The sequence below is a fragment of the Aspergillus campestris genome (genome assembly GCF_002847485.1).
Source record: "Aspergillus campestris IBT 28561 chromosome Unknown P168scaffold_16, whole genome shotgun sequence".
NCBI classification, from domain to species: Eukaryota; Fungi; Ascomycota; class Eurotiomycetes; order Eurotiales; family Aspergillaceae; genus Aspergillus; species Aspergillus campestris.
In genome coordinates, this window is record NW_020194351.1 from 213957 (window position 1) to 229284 (window position 15328).

The 15328-nt window shown below is 51.6% G+C and overlaps 5 protein-coding genes across 5 annotated transcripts; 3 read left to right on the forward strand and 2 right to left on the reverse strand.

The window, feature by feature from the left end:
- Positions 1-5267: 5267 nt before the first annotated feature.
- On the forward strand, positions 5268-5909 carry P168DRAFT_285593 (uncharacterized protein; the record flags this gene model as incomplete). Its single annotated transcript, XM_024836220.1, has 1 exon — positions 5268-5909. The coding sequence occupies one exon, from the start codon at positions 5268-5270 to the stop codon at positions 5907-5909; it is 642 nt and encodes a 213-aa protein (XP_024688673.1).
- Positions 5910-8244: 2335 nt separating this feature from the next.
- P168DRAFT_293712 (bifunctional C97 family peptidase/thioredoxin family protein) lies at positions 8245-10215 on the reverse strand. Its single transcript, XM_024837862.1, has 4 exons — positions 10140-10215; positions 10076-10090; positions 9785-10006; positions 8245-9739 (listed from the first exon to the last, which is right to left on the reverse strand). Exons 1-4 carry the CDS (start codon positions 10173-10175, stop codon positions 8285-8287), a joined length of 1728 nt encoding a protein of 575 aa, XP_024688674.1. The 5' UTR covers positions 10176-10215; the 3' UTR covers positions 8245-8284.
- Positions 10216-10540: 325 nt separating this feature from the next.
- Positions 10541-11258, forward strand: P168DRAFT_300230 (EF-hand superfamily Ca2+-modulated protein; the record flags this gene model as incomplete). Its single annotated transcript, XM_024838400.1, has 4 exons — positions 10541-10543; positions 10596-10792; positions 10917-11046; positions 11136-11258. The coding sequence occupies 4 exons, from the start codon at positions 10541-10543 to the stop codon at positions 11256-11258; spliced, it is 453 nt and encodes a 150-aa protein (XP_024688675.1).
- Positions 11259-11716: 458 nt separating this feature from the next.
- P168DRAFT_322540 (Alb1 domain-containing protein) lies at positions 11717-12365 on the forward strand (the record flags this gene model as incomplete). The annotated part of the gene is made up of 3 exons (XM_024840581.1): positions 11717-11732; positions 11789-12078; positions 12135-12365. The coding sequence occupies 3 exons, from the start codon at positions 11717-11719 to the stop codon at positions 12363-12365; spliced, it is 537 nt and encodes a 178-aa protein (XP_024688676.1).
- A 38-nt stretch (positions 12366-12403) lies between these two features.
- vp16 (tethering complex subunit VPS16) lies at positions 12404-15196 on the reverse strand (the record flags this gene model as incomplete). The annotated part of the gene is made up of 7 exons (XM_024833938.1): positions 12404-12652; positions 12702-13972; positions 14020-14114; positions 14165-14658; positions 14711-14839; positions 14891-14997; positions 15052-15196. 7 exons carry the CDS (start codon positions 15194-15196, stop codon positions 12404-12406), a joined length of 2490 nt encoding a protein of 829 aa, XP_024688677.1.
- Positions 15197-15328: the final 132 nt, after the last annotated feature.

A 15328-nucleotide genomic window follows, 5' to 3' on the forward strand; every position in this document is an offset into this window, starting at 1 on the left:
ACTTACTGATGGCTTATCTGGATATCCAGTATCCATGACTGCGACAACTTAAGAGTCATCTCATTACCTATACTAAGATAGGATGACCTCAGAAAGATCCAAGATCCAATCAGCGACAACGGGTCAAGATGTACCGGTACATACACTGACCTCAGCTTATCAATATGTCGCACACCTCAGACGCTCGTCATCTGTCATGTACTCCCATGATGATGCGCGTGTCTCCCCGGATTGTGCAATATCAGCACTGTTGATGGTGGAAGGGATTATACGATAGCACAGACTAAATGATGTGATCAGACACAGTCGCAGTCGCAGTCGCAGTCAGTCACAGAAACCACCTGAACTCAGACCACGTCGTATCGGTCGCAAACCCCACAAAAGACAAATATAGAGACATCGCCTCAAACATAATAATAAGATGCAGAGAGTAATGAGAATAAGACAGGTATTGTCTAGAAAATAGCATTGTGGCTGATGGAAAGCATCCGGAGGCGAATTGATTCTGCAGTGCCGATCACAGCATCCAGACCGGTCCGGATATTGACGCCACTGTACTTTACACTTTGACTGTTTACTTACTATATTTCTATACTATTTGAATATACCAATAACATCGATAGCTATAAAGACATATGAAGAGTGTTTATAACAGTTAATACTAGAAAGAGTTGTGAGAGAACAACCACATACCATAACAATGACAATCCAGCAGAAAGCAGGACACCACCAGGAAGTAGACCACCATCCAGACACACGTACAACTACATCGTACATTGTACATACATGTAGCACGGAGTACACCGTACACCATCCATCCCCGTGCGATCCCCAAACCAAAAGCCCATCCAGACCGATCGACCGGGGAACAGCACCCAAACCCAGGAAGTAGAATCCGACCCACCCAGACACATACATATATACAATATACACACCGCAACGAGACCAGATCGACCCACACATGCACAACCCCAATAAACCATTCCAGGAATGTACGTACGTACGTACGTACAGTAGTGTGATGTACTCAGACCCAGTCCCCCGTTCCCCGGTCCCCATCCATCCCATCCATCCCCTTCCCCGTCCCGATCTCAGTGGAGACCGGACTGGGACCAAGCGCGGAATGATGGGGAGCGCACGGTACTGGCGGAAAAGGTTTCCTGCTTCCGGGGCTCTCCTTACTGTTCTGCAGATAGACCTACCTGCCTACATTTAAATACTACGTACATACCGCTCCTTCGGCCCCTCCCCCCTTGGGTCCCTCCCCGCCCCACTCCGGGGAGAGGAAACCGGGGACTGGGGAAGGATATGTGGGAGTAAGTTCAGCGGATGACCGGAAAGCATGCTGGGGGAAACGAGCAAGGGGTGGAGACTGGGGAGAGAGGGAGAGAGGGGGTGGCGACCTACTTACTGTAACAGTGGGATATGGAGGTGAGACCGGAATACGAACCCGGCTCCGTGAGTATTTCCTGGATTGAATCTTCTTGTTTGTGTGGGGAGGGATATATATAGAGTTATCCCCGTCTGCGTGGTCTGATCCCGCGGGGTCCAAGCTCCGCTGAGCTTGAGCTCCTGGCTGGGTACATCTAGGGAGAGGGCAGATACGCAGACGCAGAGAGAGGAATGATTGCCTTGCTTGGTTGTAGATCGCTGAAGTGGTACTTACTCCTAGAAAAACACGGTCGGGCCTCCAGTCTCAGCATAGCTGTACACGAGACTATCCAACCAGTTTCACCTGTGATAGATAAACATACAAAGTACGAACACACAAATACTCCATACTCGTGACCTATACACCGACACGACACATCAACAATATACTTCTATATACTATACAAACAATAGCCCAGTCCAGACACTCGACAAATCGAGATGATGCACGGTGGATACAGAGAATGCAAATGGCTTAATAGATCAGGCTGCATGGAGCTAGTACAGCTGCCGGCGGAAATGCAGGGTGCGACCCGGCAGCATGGGAGATCGATCGATTTTGCCCTATACAATGTTGATTATCTTATCATCGTCTATGGAGTATGGAGTACTGTATCATTTATAAGCGATAATTACCATAAGTATAAGTTCAGCTCAATCAGCATGCTATGTTACCATCCTACGGATATACGGAGACACCGTAACAAATATACCAGGCAAACAACCTCGGCAAACACAAACAAACCCCACCCCTAGCGATGGTAAAACAAAAGGAGCCAGACAATCAACCGGTTCCCTGACGGCGGCCGGCCCCCCTTCCGCCGGCCGCGGAGAGCTTACCCGTGGAGAGAGGAGACGAGTCAATAATAAAACAGACACGGAGTAAATAAAACAATAAAAAAGGATGAACCGCGTCGATCGTGCTTTTGCCGTTTCCAAATTGAATTCCAATTTCCTCGGGTCGGCCTAGGGGTTTAGGGGCGGTGGAGAAGACCGGTACGGTGGGTTCGATCGAGAGTTCCGCGGGAGGGGATGGATGCTACCTTCCGACTGTTATTTGGATGGAGTAATTGACTGATCATTATTTAGTATTTTTGACTATTGACTCCGTTTTATTTGAAGTATTTTGTGATCAATTCATAACATATCCATAATCCGTCGAATGTGAATAAGTACAGTTGATATGTACATAGTGTTGTAGCGGCAGAGTTACCTCGGCCGACCGAGTCAGTCGACCTGTCTAGATCTCGTTCTATTCCTCGGTTTTTATTATTATATTTCCCATTCTTTATGATTAATACTAATATTATTCCCTTATTTCCCCTTCTTTATCCTCATAATCACTAAAAACCAACGAGTCAGTCCAAACCCACCTAGTTCCAGCCACGGCGGGGAACAAAGAACCCCAGACACCACAAAACAACACCCATCAAATCACATCCCCCCTTCTTTCAAGCGAGATCGAACCCAATCTACCGATCCGCGGTGGCTGAGGTCGTCCCCGTGTCAGGTGAACGCACTCGACGCGGTGGTCCGGAGGTACAATGGCCGTGTGGTGGTGGTGGTGGGACTTATAAAGAACCGGGTAATCTCAAACGCCAACAACGGAGTAGTTAGTTAGCCCGGGGGATAAGAATAAAGAAAATGTGAGACACGCTTCGATAGTTGGTGGTTGTCGCTACGCGTGCCCGATCGTCGCGTTGGGGCGGGTGTTCCTGGAATAGTTTCGCTGATCGAGGGTAATATCCGTAGCTACTAGCTATATTGTCGGGTTAGAGTATTGATTTCACATGAGTTGGTTTACGTCACGGGCCATTCCCTCGGGTTATCAAGTGAAGAGTACGGAGTAGAGGAAGCGCAGAGAAAGAAGAACGATGGATCGCACCGGTGCACCGGAGCCGGAGAGACGCGGAGGTGATTCCTTAAGAGACCGTCCGGAATAGTGTCCAACTAGCCAGCTAGTCTACCGAGGAAGTGTACCCGGTCCTTTTTCTTTATTTCTGAGGATTTAGTAGTCCTGACTAGTGAGAGTTAACCGATCAGTAATCAAAGTCGTAAGGACCCGTGTCGCGAGTCGCGGGCAATTTGCTAGAGATCGGCGACCGAACGGGGAAACTAACGGGGAAACCAACGGGACACGGGAGACGGGGGCCGTTTGGAAGGGATCCATGGAACAAAGAATTGGGTCCATTACGTTGTCCTTGACTCCTGATCCTTTGGTTTGGGGACGGGGACTGGGAGGTTGTGGGGCCGTTCGGGTATCCATTCTTTTATTTGTTTATTTAAAATGTAGTACCTTAGTACGGAATATATGTTTGATGGTATCTCATTCTACAATTCATTCAACCTCGAGACAGATCAAAAGAGATTGATAAAACTGTAGACGACAGTCTAGAATTGAGCAAACGGATCCACCAGGATACATGGATACGATACAACCGCGTCAACGGAAGACACCCGTCGCTCAAGGATCATCTCTCGGTCAGAGGGAAGTACGTACAACATTACAGAGACGATCAGTGTCCAGACACTGTGTAGGACGACAAACCACCTAGAGAATATCGGTAGACGTGTTTGCCCATTGACCGCCAAAGCGACGTGGATGCAATGTAGAGCATTGACAATGGTGCAGGCAAGCCGCGACACCGCCTGACGTACAGATATACAGGCATGAACGGCCGACATGAAGAGCTGCAGACTTTTGCCCTAATCCAGGGACAAACACGGAGCGGTCAAGCCTGGCGCGAAATGATTCGATCGGGGATGATGGTCGAGACAGCTGGTCGACTGGATGCACGAGAGCCCAAATAATTCGATCTAATCAAATGAAGGGATCCGTGGTCATGAATCAAATGGTTGAAGTGTTGAATGTAGGACCATGTGACGGTGATTCTGATATTCTGATTAATGATATTCTGATACAGATTGTGGGGAATCATATGCTGAAACCAACCCGGGGAATCAGGGTCGGGAGAAACAGGAACTCCCAATAGTCCAGAGGACGGAGACTCGGTATTAAATGAATTCATCCACTAAACTAGACAAGTTAGTCGTGGAAGGAAAAAGGAAGAAAGAAACCAAACCATCCCCACTCGGCTTCAGCCCCCGATCGTCCCCGTCGTTTTATTATTATTATCCCAGGCAAAATCGATAGATCCACGCGCCGTCGACCGGGTTCAAAGGGTCAAATGGTCATTTGCATTTGTTGGACCGATGAGACAAAGTAGACAAGTAGAGACAAATAGAAAGTACCGGTACTTGACGGGAATGTACAGATCCAACTGGACTGATCACCTTGATTCTTCAATCCGGACGCCCTTTCCGCCTGATCGCCGCGGTTGACTGGCCGGGTGTCATTCCCCGTCTTACTCAAAGGCCGGTGGGTCTGACATGATTTAAATATTATAATAATAATAATAATAATAATAATAATAATCAAAATAATATTATTCTGCACCGAAATTAAATAAGGATAAATCAAATAAGATAAATAAAATAAGATAAATAAATAATAAAATAAGACAGATCACGGCCAACCCCCGCGACTCCGACCGGTTGGGCAACGCAAGGAGTCCAGACCCCCAATTCATCCACACATCAAACGTACCGCCCGTTCTTTATATTCACCCATTCACTCCGTCTCTTATCATTCACCATATTTCCATCTCACCTTTATCTACCTTTCTCTCCATCTTCTCCACTCCTCTTCCACATCTCCACTCACCTTATCCTCCATCTACTACGGAGTACATCCCATCTTTATCCTCGTCCAACTCCATACTTCGGTCTGATCCTCCATCCTCGTTATCCTCGACCTTCCACCAGCACAGTACACAATGGTGTACCCCTTCCAGCCCTGGAGCCACAACCTGGCCAGCATTCGCTCCACTCCGAGCGAGGCCTCGTCCAGCAATCACAATGTCTGCCTCAGTTTCAGCTTCGATTCCCAATACTCCGCGACCAGCATCACCAGCATCACCAATGTGCCTCCACCGCCGCCGCCGTCTCCCTGCACCAATGACCTGACCGACATCACCCCCCGCAAGTGCTCCTTCTCCACGGGCTACGATCTCAACAACTCCTGCGCATTCCCTTCCTGGCCCAAGCGACAGTCCCTCTTGGGCGAGTCGGATTGTTCGACCGCCAGTGCCTACGTGTCGGATGAGGACCTCGGCATCGACTGCGCGATTCCCTGCGACATGACCGTCGACGAGGAGTCCGCCGCTCCGCAACCGACCCCAGCCGTCGGAGCCAGCCTCACCACCGAGCAGCAGATCCAGATGCTCCGCGCCGCCGCCGAGGAGGAAGCCCAGCGCGCGCAATTCCTGGCCCAGGTCCAGGCGCACGCGCGGGCCCAGCAGGCCCTGCGCGTCGCCCAGCTGGCCACGCTGGAACGCGAAAACTCGAAGCGCAAGAAGCGCAAGGCCATCGTCCCCGAGCGCCGACGACGCACCTCCAAGCCATTGCGCTCTTCTTAGTCATGAATCAGCCTTTGAGCAGCGACGCCTGCCCACGTCACCCGCGCCTCATTCTTCACCCGCGGGGGGATTAGGGCTCTCGAGCGATCGGCAAAGATCGGCCCCGTGTCTAAATTGCAGACGTGGTTGCTTTTTTCTCCCCCTCCTCATCCATCTCACCGATTCTTTTTCGACGCACGGTCTAGGCGCGGTACCCGGAAATATTCCTTGGTCGCGCCCACGCCCGGGTGCCTGAGGCGCAACCCCTCACCTCCAACCCGTGATCCGGCCTCACCGCAACTGTGTTGTGACTCACCGGACCATCGAACTGATTCAGGCGCCTCATCTGGATCTTCTTTTCTCGTTGATTTTTTATTCCCATTACCTTTATTAATGCCTGTTCTTACGATAATCTTTGCGACGGAGTTGGCGGTTCAGCGATTGATTCCTTGGTTCCCCTCATCATTCTGACATTCTCGCCTGATTTTCCGATGACTCAAGGCATCCCCTCCATTTCTTCCCCACTGGCGCCTTATCGTGTTTTCCATCTTATTATTCCTGTCTGCTCTTAGCGCCTGATACCCCTACTTTCGGCCTGATCTTTTGTCTTTTCTTCTTTTTTTCGACTTGATTTTGATTTGGGATTTTTTTCTATTTCACAACAGTTCATACCCCGAGCGAGCCCCGCCGCTCTCGTTGTCTTCCTTGATATATTTGTTTCCAGCAGCGGTGTTCCGGGCATACATACATAGGTGCATACATTACATACATAGCACGGCGGACTGGTTCTAGTGACTACATACATAACATACTCTACATTACTACATGTTTTCCAGTAAATCTAAATAGAAGAACAAAATAGATACATAGTAATAGTAGGGAAATGCTCCCAGAGAGAGAGAGAGAGAGAGAGAGCGAGAGAATCCACCTATTACGTACGCACTATGCACACACACACATACATACAACTGGAGACAGACGGACGGAACGGAACACCACACAACAGCACACAAAATGCATGCAGCAAGGACATGCCGGGTTGAGTTGAGAGGAAGTGAGGCACGCAATACAGAACCGGGTAGTGGGGGGAATAGGCAGGCAGGCAAGGAAGGGCCGTGCGTGCACGGGGATCGACTTGGTCGGGAAGCTGAAGTGGGTTTGTCACGTTCATGATCACGTTCATGTATTTGATTGATGATTAGTAGGGACTAGGGAGGGAGATCGCTGACGTATGTTGTCGGTCTGTCAATCAGTGTCTTTCTCTTCGTCCTCTATCTTCTGTATTTCTGACTTTATTCTTGATTTCTCTATCTTTATTCTTATCCTTAAGTAAAATATAAATAGACGAACGAATAAAAAAAATAAAGAAAGCAAACACCCGTTTCAGAACCTACCCAGTAACAACCCCATCCAGAACACACAGACAGTGACCACGGCAGTCTAGACCAGACCTCGAACATCCTACAGAAAAACAGGGCTCCATGACAAATCAACGGTCCGAATCTTAAGAAGCCCTATTTTGAATAAAGCTGTCTTGGCGCCGTCAACAGCGGCAAGTGATTATTGTATATCTGCATAGGTGGTAGGTGGGTGGTAGGTAGGTACCTGCTGTGTTGAGTTGGGCTGTTCGTGTGAGGCGAGTGAGATGAGGCGGTCGTCTGATGGCTATTAGGCGTATATTAATAACGTTTGATAGATGCTAGATGAGAATGGGTAAATACCAGGCGAAGATAGATGCCTAAAGATGCCTGATGGCTTTACTCTACTAGTTACCTATCTGAGGTACCTATACCTCTCACAACCCCCAACCTGATACCTCTTTTTACTCTAGTAATGAGCAGTATTCCGAGCCCTGCGACTTGGGTAGGATTGGATGATAGGTGATGCGATGCTCACGGACCCGGTTGGCTCTCGTGTATTCACCTAGTAGGGCCTTTCGACCCACGCGCCAATGGAGGGATTGGATTCATCACAAAATGCGTTATCGTGTTGGAATTTTCTTAGTAGGATTATCATATACTACGTCTTGCCTGCGGTCTCGAATTGCTCATGTATATTTTCTGTTACTAATCTGTTATATAGATGCTGTCCAAGGGGAACAGAGTTAATAGTAGTCTGGAATATAGCTGTAGAGTATATAGCCGGTGAACTATATAGCTGTCACAAAATACAACATAGTGAAGAAAAGGCACCCACTACACTGCAGAGGGAGACGAAAGGCAGGCTGGAATCCTAGACTACTACTCCCTGCTATATCCTTCCTAGTTCCGGTTGTGTAACTAGGAAGCGTCAGTTTGGTGAGGCAAATACACTGCTCTGCTTGTCCTACAATACAGATGTATACCAATTTAAAAGTGTAGAGGTAGTTTATAGCATAATCAGATACTAATATACAATCAACCCAAACTCCCCAGCAACGACCCCACCTCCTTAATCAACACTCCGTCCTTCTTCTCCTTCACCACACTCTTCACCCTCTCGCCAGTCACGACCTCCCCCACCCCCATCGCCCGACACAAGTCCACGACGCCGCCCTCCACAGGAGCCTCGTACACCAACAGCCCGATCGTAAACAGCAACCCCCGCAGCGCCTCAGCGCTCTCCCCCTCCTGCGTCAGCGCTTCAACCCCCGACGCCGTCAGCTCGACCTGCTCCTCCTCCGTGAGGGGGTCTAGCAGCCCGTCGAAGCGCGCATTGTGGTTCACCGCCGCGAGATTATACGCCAGCGACGCGGCGACAACACGCAGGTTGGCATGCTCGTCCAGCAGCGAGTTCGTCAGCAGGGTCAGCACGGGCTTGTGCAGCGGGGAGTGCGGCGCGACGAGCTGATCGCGGTAGAGAGGCGTGTTGAACAGGTTGCAGACGAGCTGCAGCGCCGTGATGCGGAAGTTGTACGGACAGGGCGATGCGGCGTCGGGAGAGGCGAATGACAGTATGGAGAGGAGTGTCGTTTGGTTTGGCTCTTCGGCGAGGTAGCCTGCTACGCGCGGGTCGAGTAGGAGGAGTCGGGCTAGGTCGACTAGGGCGAAGCGGGTTTCTGGGGCTAGGGCTGCGAGGGTCTCTTGCAGGTAGGTCGCGAAGGAAGGCAGGTCGCTTGGGACGGGCACGTCGGCTTGGGCGGTGGCTGCGTGGCGACGGGTGAGGAAGTCGATCATGGATCGGAGGTGGGGGTTGTCGTTGTGGGGGTGGAGTTTGAGGACGAGTTTCTCCAGCGGTGGGACCTTCTTGTATGCGACGTAGTTGGAGATGGGGCGCTGGAGACTGGGGAGGTCGAGCTTGCGGTGCGGGTGGGTCGGGTGCGCCATGTCGATTAGCATACGCACGTTTCCGCGCAGCTGGGCGGGGTTGGCACCGCTCCATTCATCCATCTTGGTGCCTTTGAGAAAGGTCATGAAGGTTGGTGTGGCGCGCACGTTGTATCGGGTTGCCACGTCGTATGCTGCGCTAAGGTCGACTTTGATCAGGACGGCTTTGTTGCCTGCTTCTTCTGCGAGCTCGTCGTATGTTGGGTACACGATCTTGCACGGCGGGCAGGTCGCGGACGTGAAGAAGATGACGGCGCAGGACTCCGACGCTGAGGCCATGTGTTCGTCAAGCTGGGCTGTATTGGTGACTATACGGACTGATCCTTCAAGTGGCCGCGGCACTGCGGCTTGCGGTGCAGCTGGGCCTGGGGCCTGGGTGACACCGCGAAGAGCCATCTCGATCTGCGGCTTCATCATTTGCCCGAATGGAGTCTCAAGAAACTTCTGGGGAAGATTCCGGATATGCTCGGGTATACTCTTTCCCACCAGGAACATGGCGAGGTCCTGGGTGAAGTTGTTACAGTTGTGAAGGAAGAGATCGTACGACTGTGTTGTTAGCTTGAACCCTCCTTGTCTGGTGAATAGACATACCTCGGGAGAGTATATCTCGTTCAGAGACTGCACATATTCGGAAATGACATCGACAGGCAGCTCGGTGGCCCCTAGGTGCACCTTTTCTATGGGCTCGCCGTGGTGCGTGCTGCCTGGGGCAGCTGTTTGGATGCCATGTCCGAAGTAGTATTCCACGCCGCTGACCACCAGCGAGGTGTGGTAGATAGCGTCTATTTGGGTTCCCGTCAAGGGAAGTGAGTACTGGGCGAGTTAGACAGTCCATCCCAACCATAGCAGCTCAGGCAGAAAGGAAGCATTATAGCTACACACCATGCGCGCTAGACCCTGTGATGACTGTCAGTATAAGAGTTCCGAGTGACGTTGCATCACGCACCTTTGACAGGTCATAGACGTAGAGTTCTACGTCCATGTTCAATTATTTGAGTGATAGCCAGATCAAGAAATACAGACTCTATAAATAATGTAAAAGTGAACAACGTCTAATATAAATATCACCATGGAAAGAGCGAGAATATGGACGATCACTAATGCGGCTGCAGGCAGCTGCAGTTACGTCAGCGGGCAGTCACGGGGCCGGAGATAGTCGCATCGCACCGATTCACGCTCTTTACTTCTATGGACTTTAACAGAGTCAATTATAATGTCTCGCCAGGCAGCCAGCCAACACGTCGCTTCCTCTAACAGACCTACTGCATCCACAACACTGCCACAGCTCCTTCTCAGCTGAGCGCGAACCCCCTCCACCCACCCCAACCTATCCATCTCTTAGGCACCATGGTACGCGCCATCAATCTACACCAGAACCCTGGCAACAAACTGACCATGAAAGCCTCCCAAAAAGCGCGCGACACCATCCACCGCACCCAAGAAATCGCGCGCGTCCAAACTAGCCCGCGAAAACGACATCTCCGCCGAAGAGGAGAACGAAATCAAAGAAGCCTTCCACCTATTCTCCGCCCCGCACGACGATTTCCCCGATGAAAAGGAGGGCGTGATACCGCAAGAGGATGTGCGCAAGGCATTGGTGTATGTCATCCCTCCCTCTTCAGTGTCCCTCTTTACTCTACAAGAAGCAATACTCCCCCGCAATGCGACCATTATAAAAACACTAACAAAAATCCAAACCAGCGCCCTAGGCCTCCCCCAGCAGACCCCAAGAACTCCAGTCGATCCTCTCCGCCCTCGACCCAACATCCACCGGCCTCGTCCCCTACGCCCCCTTCCTCGCCGTCGCAGCCGCAAAACTCCACTCTCGCTCCGACGACGCCAACGCCGCAGAAGTCGACGCCGCCTTCCAGCTCTTCACGCGCGGATCCGACGGGCCATCACACTCAACCATCTGCGGCGCATTGCGCGCGAACTGAAAGAGGACCAGCTGGGCGAGGACCTCCTGCGGGATATGATCCTCGAGGCGAATGGGGGTGAGGGTGTACAGGCTGGGGTGACGTTGGAGGAGTTTAGGGATGTTATGACTCGTGCTGGGGTTTTTTGACCTCTTCTTCTGTGGTGTTTGCTTAGCTGGGGTGGGATCATTTGATATTGGTTTTTCTGGCGTTCATGTGGGTTTGATTTGAGCGGCTGCTGGCATGGATGGTGTTTACGGCTTTTGACACTTTTCTTTTGATGCGAAGTTCACGGCAAATTCAAATATCTTGACCACGATGTATCTTACTATGATCTACTCCGTACATGAGTAGTAATCAAAATGTCCTTAAAATGGATCTACCTCACTGTCTAGGATATACCATGTACCACACAATCCATGATAAGAAGTAGACACCTGAGGCACACTGATTATGTCATATCTGCGCTTCCAGCCTCTCCACCCCACCGTACGTTTATCGATAGCGGATTTGCAGCGGCTCCACAAAAATATTCTACGCAGCAGCAGCTCAGCTGGATCTTTTTTCAGTGTTTTCACAGCTCACTCCCAACCCTGCACAACACACCATGGCTAAAGCACGCAGTATGTATTATCTAACGTCTCCGAATTATCGAGATTTAAACTAACAAAGACAACAGATCAATCCGTGCGGTCGCGCGCCGCGAGACGACAAGCCTCGCCGAGCCTCGACGTCGATAAATCGCTGAAATCACTGCCGCGGGCTGAGGACACCCCCGTGTCGAGGGAGTCTGTGCTCACGGACCGGCGGAACTCGGGCATCATGAAGAAGCAGAAGGGAAAGCCTTTGACGAGGGCGCAGAAGCAGAGGCAGATGAAGGGGGTGGAGCGCGCGGAGGCTGTCATAGATCAGATGGAGATTAAGGTGTCGAGGAGTTCCACTCGGGCGAAGAACATCAAGGCGCGGAGCGTATGTGCATTGCTTTGCATTGGCTTTGAAGTGGGATGCTAATTGTTGCTTTTTAGGCCGATTGGGAGGAGTTGAACAAGAAGTCTAAAGGGAGCATTTTCCAGGCTCTTAACGATGCTGAGGGTGATGGTGAGGGTGAGGGTGATGCTATGGTCGACGATTCTGGCGCTCCTGCTCCTGCGGCGACCGACGCGCCGGCCAAACCTGCAGCGGAGCCTGTGTTTGCGACGCAGAACCCAGTGGTGGCCGACCATGCCGATAACGACGAAGACGAAGAGATTACGTGAAGGACGGACACATCTGTATACATGACGGAGGCGCGGCGCTATTTTCTCGGTCTTAGCTGATTGATCATTCGCTCAATCTCGCTCGCGGCTGGCCCCGAGGCTCTTGCCCGCAGGAGCTCAAGGGTGTTGACATCCTTGGCCCGAAAGGCTTCTTCTCCTGCTTTCACGACCATTCCACATTTTACCCACATGTCTACCTTATCCGCAGCGGACAGGTTGGTGCATTTGGGGACGAATAACGATGCAAGTTTGGTGTTTCCTGCACCGAGAATCTCATTGTAGAAAGGCTGTATCCGTTAGCATGCACATCGGAGCTTCAAGGGTTGGGGGACTCACCTCCCATCCGATGGGCGACTTTTTGGCCCGGGCGAGTTCTTCCAGTTCACCCCAATCACGTTTCGCTACTAGTGCTCTCAATCTCAACCACCAATATGTCTTATCCGGCATCTTGAACTCGCCCTGTAATTTGTGCGCACGTTTGCCGTAGCCTGAGCGGACCAACCTGTAGACCGTCTCGTTCAAACTTAATCCTAGGAATTCAGTTCGATCCGCGAGGTCCTTATCGAGGCCATCTTGGATCTTCAGTAACTGGGACGCTTCGGTGAGGAGTTTTTGCTGCAGGACCACGGTAGGATCCTTGGAATCAGCGAGTAGTCGCGTCGCAAGATTGACCGTCTCGGTCTTGCGCATCAAATCTGTCTTATCCAACGCTTCTGCGAGCAGCACATTGGAGCCGTCAATCGGCCTGTCATCCTGGTAGTAGAGGTCTTTGAGCAGCTCCGTGTCATCCACCCGCGCGTTTGTCTCCACAAGCGCGGACGCCATGGGCCGTGTATTTATCATGCGGAAGAAACTGCTGAGCGGGAGCTTGGTCTTCAAGTGCAAAAGCACAAAGTTCACAAGATCGTCGTCTCCGCTCTCGATAGCCTTGTCGAGCGCGATCTCATCCTCCTCCATGCTCAACAGCAATGGAACTTGCTTTCCGGCCCGCGGTTCGTGGTTCAGCAGTGCAGTCGCCAGATGGGAGCGTCCCTCGTCGTACGCGGCCTGCGCGATCAATTCAAACGAGATGCCCGGCTTTCCTTCCAGTCTTTGCACGATCAGTTTGCAGACGGCCTCGTCGTCCACGGTCGATACCTTGACCTTTTGGCTTGCCCAGTGAACGTAGATTCTGTCGGCGGCAACTTGCAAATACTCGGAAATCCGAATCGCAAGGAGATATTCGTGTCGATTAATCAACCGATCGATCAGCCGCTCCGGGGTCAAACGCATGTACTCCTCATACGAAATGGGAAGGCCGATCTGGAAGTCGCGGACCGCTGTTAAAACGCGCAACTTCTCCGTCATCTCCACAAATTCATCGCTGTTGTATAGATCAAGCACCGATTTACCGAACGACGCGGCTTTGAGCAACCTCTTCTGCCAGTATGTGTCAAACTCGTGACCAGCAGCCTTGACACAGGCGTCCACAGCCTCCGGTAAGCTGGCTCGGATGCGCTGTATGTTTTCATCGGCCTTGGGCGACTTCTTTTCCAGAAGGTCGATACAATCCAAAAGCACAGAAGCGGGAGACGTCGAGCCGAGCCGGAAGATCTCCTGGGTTACATCTGCGGCCGTTAGGCGTGCATATGTTACTAGACGCGATGCGACTCACCGGAAACCTTGTGTAAGAACTCGCAAGTGTCGTTCGTGATTAAGCGTACGCCATCAAACTCGGGGACGACATGTACGGTACCATCGTAATAGTACCTACCAACGTTAGAGCGTGCTTGAGATAAAAGTGACAAAGGTGGACTTACCTAGCAGCCACCCCGTTCGGTCCGATGAGGTGGACCTCATCTTCCCAAGAAATGATAACCGCATCGTCGCCACACCATTCTACCGACCTCGGGACAACTCGCGACTCCGGGTCATATTCGCTGTACTTGCTTTGGAAATCACTGCTCACCACCCAGACCTTGCCTTCGGCTGTGAAAAGCGCCACAAACCTCCCCGTTGGGGAAACGCTCGCATGCTTGAACGGGCCATTCTGAAGGACTTTGTCCTCGGCCTCCGTTGGGTCCACCATGTAGATCGTCTTGTCAACAGCCAAGAGTACCTCCACCGACCGAGAGAGAGTGTAAGACGGAGGAATAAGCGACCACGAGGATACCTCTCCTTCCGGACAAGGCGCGAGGAGTTTTGGGCGAGGCTCTTCGTAGCCGGATACCGCGATAAGCTGGTTATTCGAGAGCAAGGCGACAAAACCGGAGGTCCAGAACCGGCAGGCCCTCACACCGTACTCTTCCGCACCCTGCGATAAGTTAGGGCTGACTGACGTGCCGACCGCTTGCTTGAATGCTTACGTTGCCGAGGGAAAATGTGGTGAAATCGCCATGTAGGCCAAAGTAGCGACGGACGGTACCGTCTTCGGTGATGACCAACAACTCTTCCTTGTCGGACCATCCGAGTCCTCTAACTGCACCATGTTCCCACTGATATTGTCAGTAGCCGACAGACACATCGAACACCACGAGAGAGCTAACATTGATCTGGTTGATCGGTTTTCCAGAGCAGGAGTAGATGTCGATACTTGATCGGGCCGTATGCGCATCCCGAAACCGCATCGGTTTGCTCTCATCGCGATGGAGTGCTGCAGACAGTTTATTAGTACCAACAGGCATAGAAGATCATCGTCCAGGCATACCCAAGGCCCCGCCATACGGAGCACCTGCGAGAATGTAGTTGTCTAGCTCCAGGTCTTCGTCGAATATGGCGTCGTAGATGGGGACTTTCCGGTAGAAGCTATCCCCGAGGCGCTCCCAATTAGCGAGTGGGTTTGAGGGAGCCATGGGTGCAGCGTCCATCCATAACCACCCTGGGATCAAGAGGAATGGGAAAGAGAGTCGGGAGACGGAGATAGAGATGAACGCATTGTCGGATGTTTGGTCGCGACTCCAGCTCACATGGGGTCGTCCCGCCGC